The 13,814-nt window shown below is 34.5% G+C and overlaps 1 protein-coding gene across 1 annotated transcript in view; it reads right to left on the bottom strand.

Moving 5' to 3' along the window:
• Positions 1–445: 445 nt before the first annotated feature.
• Positions 446–13,814, bottom strand: part of LOC137643671 (homeotic protein deformed-like) — a 37,939-nt gene continuing 24,570 nt past the window's right edge. The window contains exons 2-3 of the mRNA XM_068376386.1: positions 2,396–2,559; positions 446–2,021 (exon numbers count right to left, since the gene is read on the bottom strand). Coding sequence (XP_068232487.1) covers positions 1,335–2,021; positions 2,396–2,559 — 851 coding nt within the window. The 3' untranslated portion in view covers positions 446–1,334. The remainder of the gene's footprint in view (positions 2,022–2,395; positions 2,560–13,814) is intronic.

The following is a 13,814-nucleotide window of genomic DNA, read 5'->3' on the forward strand; positions in this document are numbered from 1 at the left end:
TATATATATATATATATATATATATATATATATATATATATATATACATACATGATGATCTATCACTAATCCTCGTTATATTAATTTTCAAATAGGCCACAAATATATCTGATGTCGGCTTTCACTTCGACATTGGTCCGAATTTTTGCTAGGCCAAAAATTCTTATGATGAAAGGAATTTCCTCTTGTGTCTTTGATCCAGAGGCTGAGCGAATTCGATATTAAGAGGTGTTTGTAGCTTATTTGAATATATATACACGTGTGTTTTCTCTTTTCCTTCTATCGCCACTAGATTCCATTTTCATTCACGGCTTCTTGATATTTCCTTGTTCATGGTATAAGAGCAGATGCTATGAGTCATGTACCTGACCAAGGTCAAAGCATTACCTTAGCAGAGGATGAAGAAAGAAAAACGTTTTAATAATAATTATCTGTTTATTTCAGTTCCAAAGCTCTGGCACTATCGTCATATATAGTAAAAAAAATCTCTATAGACAAACTCAACTTCGCCTTTGAAATAAGAAAAACATACTTTTCACTGATAAAAATTAAGGAGAATTACAAAATTCTCTTTTGTCACATATCTATCTACAACATCAAATAATCCTCTCTAATAAAAGACGAAAAGAGAAAAAAAGAAATGTATTAAGTACAAAACTCCTCCCAGGTCTCTTTCCAAGTATTTGGCGAACCTCGACTTCAGCTGAGGGTTTACAAGCAGCAGTTTATACCTTAGCCTTTAGGGAAAGGATCCCCTATTTTATGCCCTTTTGAAAAGATCCGTTAAACTCACATAGTTTTAGAACAAGGTAATATTAACCTAATCTAAACACTCTCAGGGAGGAATTAACGGAAGGGGAAAACAGAAAACATGAGAGGAGGGTAAGAACACCCAAAGATGTAGGACCACAGCACTGGTGAAGAGGAGATATCCATAGATTATCTGAAGTAATACATCTTATAGCTATTGCAACAACTCTTATAGTTAAGTCTGGGGTAATATCACATTTACATAAATAATAGGAGAAATCATATAATTTTTTCATCATAATACTATATTCACTACTACCATTCAGTCACTGAGGATCTGTGAAGGCACAGTAACGCTATGTTGCAACATTACTGCACTCAGAAGGATTGTTGCAAATAATGAGAATCACTAATAAAATTAAGGACAGATTTAAATATAATAAACATTTTATGTAATCACTTAAACCTATGTTGATTTTTTTATAAATAAATATGACATTACTGAAAAAGAAGGGTCTCTGGAGCATTTCAGTTAAGGAGCAGTAAAGCTTATAATTTTACTGTGTGGTATTACAGAATCCGCTCTAGCATTCTTCCCCTTCCGATAAATAAGGGTTCGCGTCAGCTAAATTGTGGTGCAAGCTGGTATAGTTATTGGCATCCTCTATCTGAGCTGAAAGTGGGCTGGAAGTGAGATCTGAGGGCGTGGAGGGGCCGATAGCCTGGTGGAGATTGCTGTAGGAGTCCAGATTACTTGGAGGCAAGTCATCTGAGGCCAGAGTTGGGGCTGTCGTTGGAGAACCAAGAACACCATGGTGCGTAAGGATCGGATCTCTTTGGCTGGTACCTGTGCTACGGTTATCACTGTTGTCATCAGTGTTGGTACCGCTGTCATTTTCACCCTTAGGGGCTACGACAATAGTGGTGTTTGTAGTGGAGTTACTGATGGATGTGTTGTCACCAGCAGGACAGCTTTCATTAGTACGTGCATTTGCTTGTTGTTGCTGTTGAGGAAATAGCTTGATATTTTCCTGTAAAGATTCTTGAATAGGGTCTAATTGGACCTTAGTCTTTGAATCAGTTTCTTGCTGCTCTTGGTTTTCTTGTTGCTGGTTTTCAATTTGTTGTTTCTGCTGCTGTTCCAGCTGCTGTTCAAGCTGCTGCTGTTGCCTATGTGCTTCCTGCTGTGCCTGCTGCTGGCGCTTCATGGCCAGTTGTCCACTTTTCGTGCGCTTCCATTTCATCCGTCTATTCTGGAACCACACTTTTACCTGTAATGGAAATATCGAGAGACTTTTTGTCAGAAAAATATCTTTTAATGAACTTCGATATGACAAAATCAGTTTATTCAATAATAAACAATTAATTTATAACAGAGATGTCGACAATTTTTGGCAATCTTGGTCGTGATTTTAAAACGATGAGAAGAATAGGTTCGGCACATTAATCTATGCAAGATTTATTACTTTCAGCTGATATAAAAATCCTTTTGTTCTCCTTTTAGCAGAGTAATCAGAGACGATACAGCAGTACCATATTGCATTTGCTATAGTCTTATATGCATTAAAACTAAATATGTCTAATTCATTTGTCCCTCCTTTGGTAATTCATCTACTATAAAAAAAAAAACTCCTTTTCATCTGACCTGTCTCTCTGTGAGGTCAAGCGAGACGGCTATTTCGTATCGTCTGAGTCTTGTCAGATAATTGGAGTGCTGAAATTCTGTCTCAAGTTCCCGGATCTGGTGTTTGGTGAAAGCTGTCCGCTCCTTTCGTGGTTTGCCCAGTAAGTCGGCTTTAAGTGCATCTTCTGTAATAATAGAATGGGAGAAAAAAGGGTTAATGAGGTTCTCGCTTTTTCATTCTCTCTTTTAGTACTTGGAATTAATTGTCTGTAGTTTTTTTTTTTCATTAGGATTTGGGAAATATTTTATTTGTGAATTATTACGCTGAGGGGATAATAGTCATCGAAGTATTATTTATACATAGTAAATTTTAGAGTCTTAATTTCTATCTGTGGTTAAAAGCAACTTTACCAATGTTTCATTGCTATAGTGATTTGTATGTTGTTGAAATTAGATAAAGCTAAAATGAAGAGATAAATCCCATATTAAGTTAACTTATATTCTTATTTCCTTTTTTATTGAGAATAAAATGTATTGAGGATTTTGATTACCAAAAGTATTACATCCTAGATAACAGTCTAAATACAAAGAATCACATCCTTCGTAATGGCTATGGAACAAATAGTAACTAAAACTTATCAGTAAAGAGTGAAAATCAAGATAAGATGAAAAGAAAATAACTAAAAATAATGTTTATAAAAGTAAGCAGGACATTTAACCCAAGTGCAACTTGAAAAGAGGTCAGAAATGACAGTGTCAAAATATAAGGACTACTCAAAAACTTTAGATTAACTTAAAAAGAAAAAACACTAAAAAGAAAAGTAAATCTTTCTCTACTACATTTCGAAACGGGTCCGAAGGACCTTGACAATTTCCCTGAAGGACCCCACAAGGCATTTACGTCCTTGTGCGGAGCGTCCGTCGATCCAAATTTCCGTGATTCTCGTCCTAAAGCGGGATCTAGTGACGTCACTAGCAGTTTCTCTTTAGCTTTTAATCTTTTTATGTAATCTTTTAAAACCAGTTGATTTACGAGTTTTTGCCGCCCGAGGCTCCACACATGCGCAGGGACATGTTGCTATTTCGATGATTTGGTTGGCATCATGTTGAAGTCTGTGCATCTATGGGCTCTTTTAGATTTAGAAATACAAGCGTGCACACGTCACACACCTACAAACACTCTCCAACACATACACACAAATAAACATTAACACAAACACATACACACACATAAACATTATTACAAACACTCGCACGCAAACGTGATATATATATATATATATATATATATATATATATATATATATATATATATATATATATATATATATGTACTGTATATATATATATATATATATATATATATATATATATATATATATATATATATATATTATATATGTGTATATGTAAATATTATATATGTGTATATGTATACATTATATATATATATGTGTGTGCATGTATGTATGTGTCTGTGTTTCTGTTTGTAACTAACAGTATTTCGCAAATTACGTATGTCTGAATGTTCTCGTAAACGCTTGAAGAATGATCAAATTGCAAGTAATTGTAATTTCATGCAAACTATGACCACAACAAATGGAAAAGAAAATGTTAATTATCATCAGCTTTCCTTCAATTTTCAGAGGTCTTTGCCACCGCCTCCACTCAAAACGGAGAAAGAAAAAAGTGAAAGAAATATATAGCAAGGATAAAAAAAAATAGAAAAACTCGAGAGTTCAAGAACCGCAATTTATTTTATGCTGCGTAACTCAGTCAACTTTATGTAGATGCAATTTTTTTTTTTTTTTCTATTTCTTGTCAACTGCGCAATGCGTCCTTCAAGATGTGCTACTTTCTATCTTTGCTAGATAATATATACTACTAGTGTACCAGAGATGTCAAAAATGACGTATAAATATTTAGATAGATATGCACAAGCACACACATTCAACCCTTTCCACCCCATCCCCCTTTTCTAACGACAACCCGCTGGTTCGGCAGATTTGGGAGAATGTGGTTTTCGGGTGTACCTCTCGGGGTAAACCCTTTCCACCTGAGAAATATATATATGTATATATATATATATATATATATATATATATATATATATATATATATATATATATATAAATTCATCATCAACTGTAAAATAGTCCACTGCGATACAAAGGCCTCGGACATGTCGGTCCACTTCTGTACTGTATGTGTATGGTCATTATATACCATTCTATACTCGCAAATTTTCTTAGTTCGTCAATCCATCATCCTCTCTTCCTTCCCCTGCTTCGTTTGCAATCTCTAGGGACCCATTCAGTTATTCATAATGTCTACATGTTGTTTTCAGTTACATTTCATTTCTTTAACTGTGTCGTTGTCATGTGAAATCTTCTTGCAGATTTAATTGGAATTTGTTTATTTTCTTTAATCGTTTTATGAACATACTGAGATATAGAAGCGTTTTCTCTTGGTCCGTTCTTTCATTACAGATGTGAGGGATCAATATTTATTTTTTCTGATATATACTTGATGGCAATCTCATCAGATTCAATAATGTCGTCATCTCTTTTATTCTAATCAATATTATCATTAATATTATCATTACTGTCATGATTATTACTATTATTAGGATTAAAATTATCACTATTACTATCATTGTCTTTATTATTATTATTATTATTATTATTATTATTATTATTATTATTATTATTATTATTACTATAATTATGCATTATTGCTCAATTGTGACTTTTCAAGTTTTCAGAAAAAATCTCATGATAAATTATTTAAAAGAGAGAGAGAGAGAGAGAGAGAGAGAGAGAGAGAGAGAGAGAGAGAGAGAGAGAGAGAGAGAGAGAGAGAGAGAGAACCTGTGATACAACGAATCCAATGACGTAAAGAATACCGGAACAGATCGTGTCCTTATTTACACGCGCCAGAAAAAAAAAAAATACTAAGAATGCGATTAAGTCCTCCCTCGAGTTAAAAATACCCCTTTGTTTATGAAGCCCGGAGGAATAATAGAACAATATATTCTAAGCCTCCAGATGCCACTGGTGGTGTTAACCACGGGGGCCAGTACGCAACCCGGATGTAAGGACAGCAGAGCTTAGCTAGGTCCGGGTGTGGAAGGGGCGAGGGGTGTTGGGTCATAACCAAACGAACAGAGTATGAAGCGACTCTGAGAAATGGGGTGGAAAATAGAAACTTAGCTAAGAATAATGGGGTGATGGGTGATGGGGGAGAAAAGGAGTATAATGGGAATGCTGAGAGGATGGGTTATGATACGTGGGAAGAAATGGAGAATGCCATAACGAGGTTGTAAAATGGAAAACACAACAGTGAAAGATTAAGTACGAAATGAAGTTGGTTGGAGGTACTATAGCTCGATGCGAAACACTTTAGCGTAAATGCCAGCTATAAAAGTGTCAGGCAAGACAATGCTTTACTTTATTAGAATGTGAGATAATTTTTGACGATTAAAATCAAAGCTAATTTACTTTATCTCGTCAAAAAGATGTTCTCGTAGTTTTAAAAATAAGGTAGATTACAAAGCTTTCTGTAACAGCAATTATATGTAAGGCGATCAATTCTCCTGAAGAGATAATAATTTTCTGAATGTATACTAATATTATAAAATCAGCTAGAACAAGCTAAAATAATGTTAGTTATAGAACATTTGAAATATTATTAAATATGAAAAATGTCTTATAAATCACTTTTTGCTGCTGTATTTTGTTAACCGGCCTTATAAATATCGCAGCTGTTCCTGAAATGAATTACAGGAAATGCCAATATCTAAGAATATGGAATTTTTAAATCTTAGAGATACATTCATATATTGTAAATTCTAGATGAATTGCAATGAAAATACCTCGTGGCACAAAGTCTAAGGTACAAGGAATTCTTAAAATAACAGAAGATAGGAGTTATCCAAAGACTGACGCAAGGTTTTAAACTTATTTTGAAATCGTTTAAAGATACACATTAATGAGGGTACTAAGATGCCATTGCTCTGAATATATTTTGCTGTAAAGAATAATAAATATTATATTGCTAGTGTACACGATCCGTCAAAAATGATTGGTAAATATTTAGATAGATATACAAACACTTACAAGGGTATGACTACTCCCTCTTTCCCCTCCCGAGGGACGGGGAGAACTGTGTGTTACCGGATATATATATATATATATATATATATATATATATATATATGCATATATATGCATATATATGTGTATATATATACATATATATATATATGTATATATATATATATATATATATATATATATATATATATATATATATATATATATATATATATATATATATTTATTTCGTTATATGGGGGAGAAGGACTTCAACACGTTGGGCATGATTTTGTCAAAAGAAATGAAAGAGCTATATAATAAGATAGTGGGAAAGTTTTGGTTAAAATTAATAAATTAACCCTTGGTTATTAAGTGCAAGTTATGGGATTTATTTTTCCCAATGGTAAAATATATCTAGAAAAGGAACGGTTTTATATTTCAAGATAGTCGTTAACCTTAACATGGCCGGCAACAGATTTATATGTGGAAAAAGATGTCAATTGCTCATAAAGGTTCTACAAATAGTTCCAATAGAACTCATCAGGACTTAGATACCCCTAGTATGTGTTTATTGGTCTGTATATATATATATATATATATATATATATATATATATATATATATATATATATATATATATATATATATATGTATGTATATATATATATGTATATATATATATAAATATGTGTGTGTGTTAGCACCAAACTCTTTCTTGAGCTTTATCGGATATTTTTGGGGTACTACTAATACACAGTAAGGCTCAAATCTAAAGAAATAAACGAAAAAGAAAAAACACAGACGTATCCAAAAGGTGCAGCATAATCCACGATCATAAATAGTTCATGAATTGGGACAGCGTGTATTACGTCTGGTACTGTGAGAACTGTAATTCTTAAAAACACATAAAGGTGATCCTTGATATTTATGCTTATATTTCTTAATCTTTTATCATAAATGCGTCAAGTTTAAAAGTCCTAGGCTTAGATCTAAAATACATAGCATTATTGGACTTGATAAAACGATATTCAGTGATATAGCTCAAAGTATAAATCCCTTTCACCTAAAATCCAATTCAAAACGACAGGTTTGAATTGGTTATGACTTAGAACTCCCTTCAAATATAATTTATTTCCGATGTATAGCAAATATTACATTCAATGGTCTTTTATAGCTTTATAGTAGTTTAAGTTTCTCTTCATAGATTATATATGACAGATCTATTTTAATGTTATTACCGATCTTAAGATATTTTATAATAATTATTCACTATCATGTACTTTAGTTATTTCCTCAATTCCTTGCCTCACTGGGCAATTTGTCCTTATTGGAGCTTTTGGGCTTAAAGCGTGGCCACCGAGAATAGATCCTGCTTTTCCAACTACGGTTGCAGCTTGGATGATTGTGATAATAATAATAATAATAATAATAATAATAATAATAATAAATAATGATTCAAGCCTCACTATACACAATAACACTTGACTTTAAATGCCTGGGGCAATTTTCTTGAAATATCAACGATGCTTTTAACCACCCAAGCATTGAATTACTGTTAATACCTGATGGTTAGTTGACTGCGATAGGTTGCAGCCAGGCTGGAAAGAATGGAGGTTACCGACCTCATCCTATAGGAATAGATAAAACCCTCAAGATTGGCTGGCGCTTAGTACAAGCACTCCTATAAAAAAAGGAAGGTTTATTGTGTAAAAAGCGGCCTGTTCGGGAGCTGAATCTTTGATATGTAGAGAATAGGAATGAAACTTTCACCCAATAAACATTTGAAGTAATTGATAACATGAAAAAAGAAGTCGACCTAAGGAGTTTCTTCATTGTTTTATTTAGTTCTTTTTACTCAGAAAAAAATAACACTTGAGAGGTGATCAGTGTCATATTAACTAAAAACAAATAAAAAAAGCTACTCTCGCAAAAAAAAAAATAAAAAAAAGAAATATGCTAAACATGGGGATTATATATTAGGACACGTATAAGGCAAGATGCTGGCAGTTGAAATAGGGTTCTGACGAATGACGTAGATGGTTAAGACATGGAGGACTGAAAAGACGAAAGAATAAAAAGTCAAATAAAAAGAAGAAAATGAGCGACTGAGGTTAGAGTACAAGAAAGACCTTAGGTCCCGGATTGTCTTTCACTAAAAGCATCTGACTCATCGAGGCATTGTTTTAAAGGATTCTGAGTCCTTGGCGAAAGAAGGATTCGTTTTTAATTCACGAATTAAATGTAGAATAATTGCGTACAAGATGGGCCATTCGGGAGAAAAGGCGAATTTAGTGTTGAAAAACTATAGTTCTTCAAATATGTCGGAGCTGAATTTTACGGTATCGGTATAAAAGATCATCGTTGTTACTCTTTAATATTGGTATATATTTAAAACACACATTTTCCTAAAAAATAAAAAATAAAACTACGAAAATCTGGGCATTGTCTTTTATCAGCCCACTATTGCCACATGGCATCTGCCGTGTTGGGTTGTGTAAGTGTCAGACGACCCGGCGTCTGGGGTAGGTTTACACTCGCGTTCTCTGAAGGATTTATTCTAAGGATCCCCGAAGGATCCCTAGCTTTTATTATGGTCAGGATTGTAAAGCTGGTTATTATCACCTAGGCTAATTAAGGAAGCAGATCAGTGCCACTTGGAACCCATTAGAGGTTGAAGACCCTGAAGGTGTTGGATGGTGTATGGGTCTCGAACCTTTTCGAGTTATGATCGAGATAACGCGAGGATGGCGGTATGTGGCACCTGTTGGCGGGTTACGGCCGATCTGACGAGACGTCCTAGATGAGATGGGAAGAAGAAGGAAAAGAAGAAAAGATGAAACAAGAAATGGAGAATAAATGAAATAGAACAAAGATAGGATATTTGTTGAGATGAACAAATTGCACATATATGAATAAGGACTCCATAGGCAGAAAAGAGGAAAAGAATAAGAAATCCAAAGAGAAAAACAGACTAAATAGAGATACGAATCCTTATAGAAGGTCAAACAGAAGAGACTAACCACACACAAGGGCACCCAAACGTACACACACACACACACAGCGTCTCGGCATACAACCATCTTGTTTACATTGCACGGATTTCCCAACGGTAAAACACACCGAACCTGGTATTGTTTTGACTTACCTCTCTGAGGTATTTTTTTTATTTCTGCCATGATTAGACCTGGATCGAGTTTCGCTCCAAGAAAACGCAAAAGACGCTCAGAGAGAGACGGCGAGGAATCTTTTATGGGGGAACTGACTCGGCCTTATTTACTTAACAAGACAAGAATCATCCCAAACATTTCTTCATTTTCAAGGGAAAATATTCTGCGAACGTCTTAATTTCCCTCCTGCCTTTAGACGCTTAAAATCATTGAAAAATATTCAAATATAACGTAAACTCAATTATGATATATATATATATATATATATATATATATATATATATATATATATATATATATATATATATATAATATATATATATATATATATATATATATATATATATATATATATATATATATATATATATATATATGTATATATATATATATATATATATATATATATATATATATATATATATATATATATATATATATATATATATATATATATATATATATATAAGTAGAAAGACAGACGAATCTCGCCAAGCAACCTTCAATAACATGCAACAACAAATACAGCCGTTTCTAATCCACTGCAGAACAAAGTCGTTAGACATGTCTTTACTCATGTCTGGGTTTTGTCCAGTTTACATCATCAGCCTGGCCAGCGGCGACCGGGGATGGTGGGATACTTCTGTCTGATCGCGCACTGCAAACCGACCTAGTATGGGAGGTGACTGACTAGTGCAGCTTTGCTGATCATGGCGATACGCAAACCCTTTCACTACGTTAAGATATCCCCACTCAATTATGATAGAAAATATATACTAAAGAATTGCCTTGTATATACCTAATTCTGGAAGACAAAATAATTCGAATACATTTTGAAATCCTGTTTTTAAAATATAATTTCTACGACTGGGAAAGAAAATCCACATTAGTTTCTTTTCAATCTGTAAAGAGTATCAAAGAGTTTTCGAAAAGCCATACTGATATTATATATAGTAAGAGTTGTATATTAAAAGCTCTTTGAAAATAACTTAAAGATTAAAATGTCAATCAAGCTATTATAAAATCTAAACCTATATGAGGGGAGTTAACCTTTATTATTCCAGTGTTATTCTTTTCTGACTAAAAATAAGTCGAGGAGACTCATGAAACCTCCCGGTGTGATTTTTATTTATTTGTTGCTAGAAATAGTATTTTAGATATCCTTATAATTTTGCCTTGTTATCCTGGCTAAAATAAACTGCTTTCCACAGAAAGTGGATGGCATTATTATAATTCTTATTATTATTATAAAAAAATATGTTAATCTTCGAACTTTCAGCCATTACGCTGGTTACACATCGTAAAGTCATTCCTGTAAATTTTCAAACTCAAATAAGATTAACCAAAATAAGAAAGAAACACATCTTGAAACAAATCTTCATTAATGGCAGTTCTGGATAAACCATCGTTGGTAATAGGTTAATCGGGGTACAAGACTACCAGCTAACCATCGAGATACTACCACTAGAAAGTTATAGGCTCATTTACGGTTCTTTTCTTCACCTTCGCATTCACCTTAACGTTTGGCAAATTTCTTACACTTCTGTTTCTTCTAACGTCTCACAATATTAAGCATTATTCAACATACATTCTCACTTCAAGTTGGGTAGCTATTTAAAGGTTTAATAGATGCAAAATGTTGAAAGGTTGCTTACAAGTGGCAGAGGCGAGAGAGAGAGAGAGAGTGATAATGCCCTTTCAGGACAGTGCCGTGGAACTGACACTTGAACAGCCCCTAAGCCCACTCTCCACCCAAGCTATGGACCAGGGAGAGCCAGGAAATGGCAGCTGATGACTCAGCAGGTAAACATATAGTCTCCTCCAAATCCTTCCATATTTAGTTCACACGGATGATGAGGATGCAGACAGTACAATAACATATCGACCTTGAACGTATCTCGAACCCCAGCCCAGCAGATCGCCAGGTAGGGACGTTTCCACAACCCTATCATAACTGTTTATGGGCTATGCTTGGATGGTGGAGATAGATAATACTCTAGCCATGGTAAGCAGCTCTTGTAGAAGAACAATGTATTCCAGTCGTGGATAATGCCATATCCATCTGTACCATGGCCTTCCGCTCCCTGTGGTTAGACTTTTCTTGTTAGAAAATACATTCAATCGTATATGTCTGTGAACTTGTTCTTTTCTTTAATTGGAGTGTTGGAAAAACTTATTATGATGATCAAACATGTTTGGTGGTTTATCAAAGAATTACCTTAACCTCGTATTCTCCTTTTCAAAACCATTAACGTTGTCTTTTTCTTTGTATATAGTCTAGTTCCTATTGTATCTGTGGTTATTATTTGGTTATTTATAGCTTTTTCTTGATTTCTCTGCTTTATTTACCGTACTGGGATGCTGTCCCTATTGAAACCCTAAGACCTGTTTCACTCTGTTCTTCTACTGAATGGTGCAGTTTATTTATAATAATAATGATGGTAATGATAGAAGTATTCCTCACGTTCCGAAAATCTCTTCAGGTTTCCCCTCATAACCATTACTACAATCATTATCATTATTGATATCAATATTACAATTATTATCATTATTATATTGTTACTATCATTATTATCAATATTATTATTATTGTAGGTTATATGGCACTTGACGCTTATAATATCCAACACAACACGGAATAGTTAAATATATATACAAATACATCTAAGACGCTTGACATAATAATTTATTCTACTCAAGGTTGGGGGGGGGGTTAATTCGCAAATCACCCCCCCCTCAAAAAAAAAAAAAAACAGTGAAGCCTCTCCTAAAAGGGATAGATAAATGGACAAGCCATTTGAAAGATAGAATCCCCTGCAAAATAGAATAGATTGGTGCTAAGTTTGGATTCATAGCTACGTTATAGAGACCAATTGGAAAATATGGATACACATTTCAGTAGATCAGATAACGATAAAAGACGACTTTTCAGAGAATGCGAAAAAGATCTCTCTCTCTCTCTCTCTCTCTCTCTCTGGTGGTGAATATATTTTTCGATGATAGCGGTATTTTTAGATTTATTTCAGATCTAGGTCTATCGGAAACCTATTTAACTTTTATAAGGACATCTTTGAATTTATGGTTTTAAATACCCTTTCCATTTATTCCTTATTGATAGCAAACGATATGACCTTCGATGTCAGGAAGCCTGAAAACTCAAAATCAGTCAATCATTCAATAGAATATCGGCGCTCCGTTTCTCTCCATTTCCTTCTATGAAGAGAGCAACAGATACCACTTAATTTATTTTCTTTTTTTTTTACTGAAGTATTTCTCCTTTTCGATAGTACGCAGCTGCCGACTCAGAATATAAAAGCACATATGTGAGTCAATTCTTTTTTTTTTTCTTTTAGGGCGACGCAATTATGCGCATATTTAATTGCAGCTCGGCGTGCCCAAAATGGGCATGGGAGGGCAAGTGTTGTTTACGGATCTAGAGCTGAATTTGAGAAGATAACGCGAAGCTGCTTATCTCGGAAAAGGCATGATTCTGCATTACTTAACTTATCTTTTGTACTAGGGACCGAAGTTGGGTACCCTTGTCCTTCTGTATCGTACCCTACCTCCCCCCCCCCCCCATCTTCCACTTTTACTGAAGACTTCTTGATTATCAAAGACATTTGTAATTGTCGGACATTTCTAAGGGAAAGGCCGCCGTTACAACCAGTAGTTCTTAACTAAGGATTACTTATGAATTACATAGGCTCTTTTACTAAAAAAAAAGAATATTAATAGTGAAATTATGTAGACAAACCTATCATTCATGTATTGCATGCTTCGATTCTATAATGATACTGTATTTCGTAATTTGCAACGAGGTCATAAATCCCTGCAGTAAAGAGCGCTGTTTCCCTCCCAAGAGTTTACAGAAGAGCTGTAACCAATTCCTTGGTCCTTCCATATGCATCGACCTTTTATGCTTTTAACGGGAGTAATGTGGTGTGTTTTGAAAAGTTGTTTACGTAGGCGGTCGGTGGAGCCACATCCTGGTAGAGGAGCGAAGCGTGTCGTGGGTCCCCGTCCAGCCTCCTACTCTCCTCCACGCTTTGACACTAACTATATCCTCATAATGACACTGCTATGTGACTCGTTGAGCAAAAACTCGGCACAAAAACGTGTGCGCTCGGGGCTCGGGCAGAGAGCAACCATCCCGCTGACGTAGCCGTGACGTCGCCG

The sequence above is a fragment of the Palaemon carinicauda genome, chromosome 7 (assembly GCF_036898095.1).
Source record: "Palaemon carinicauda isolate YSFRI2023 chromosome 7, ASM3689809v2, whole genome shotgun sequence".
Classification (NCBI taxonomy): Eukaryota; Metazoa; Arthropoda; class Malacostraca; order Decapoda; family Palaemonidae; genus Palaemon; species Palaemon carinicauda.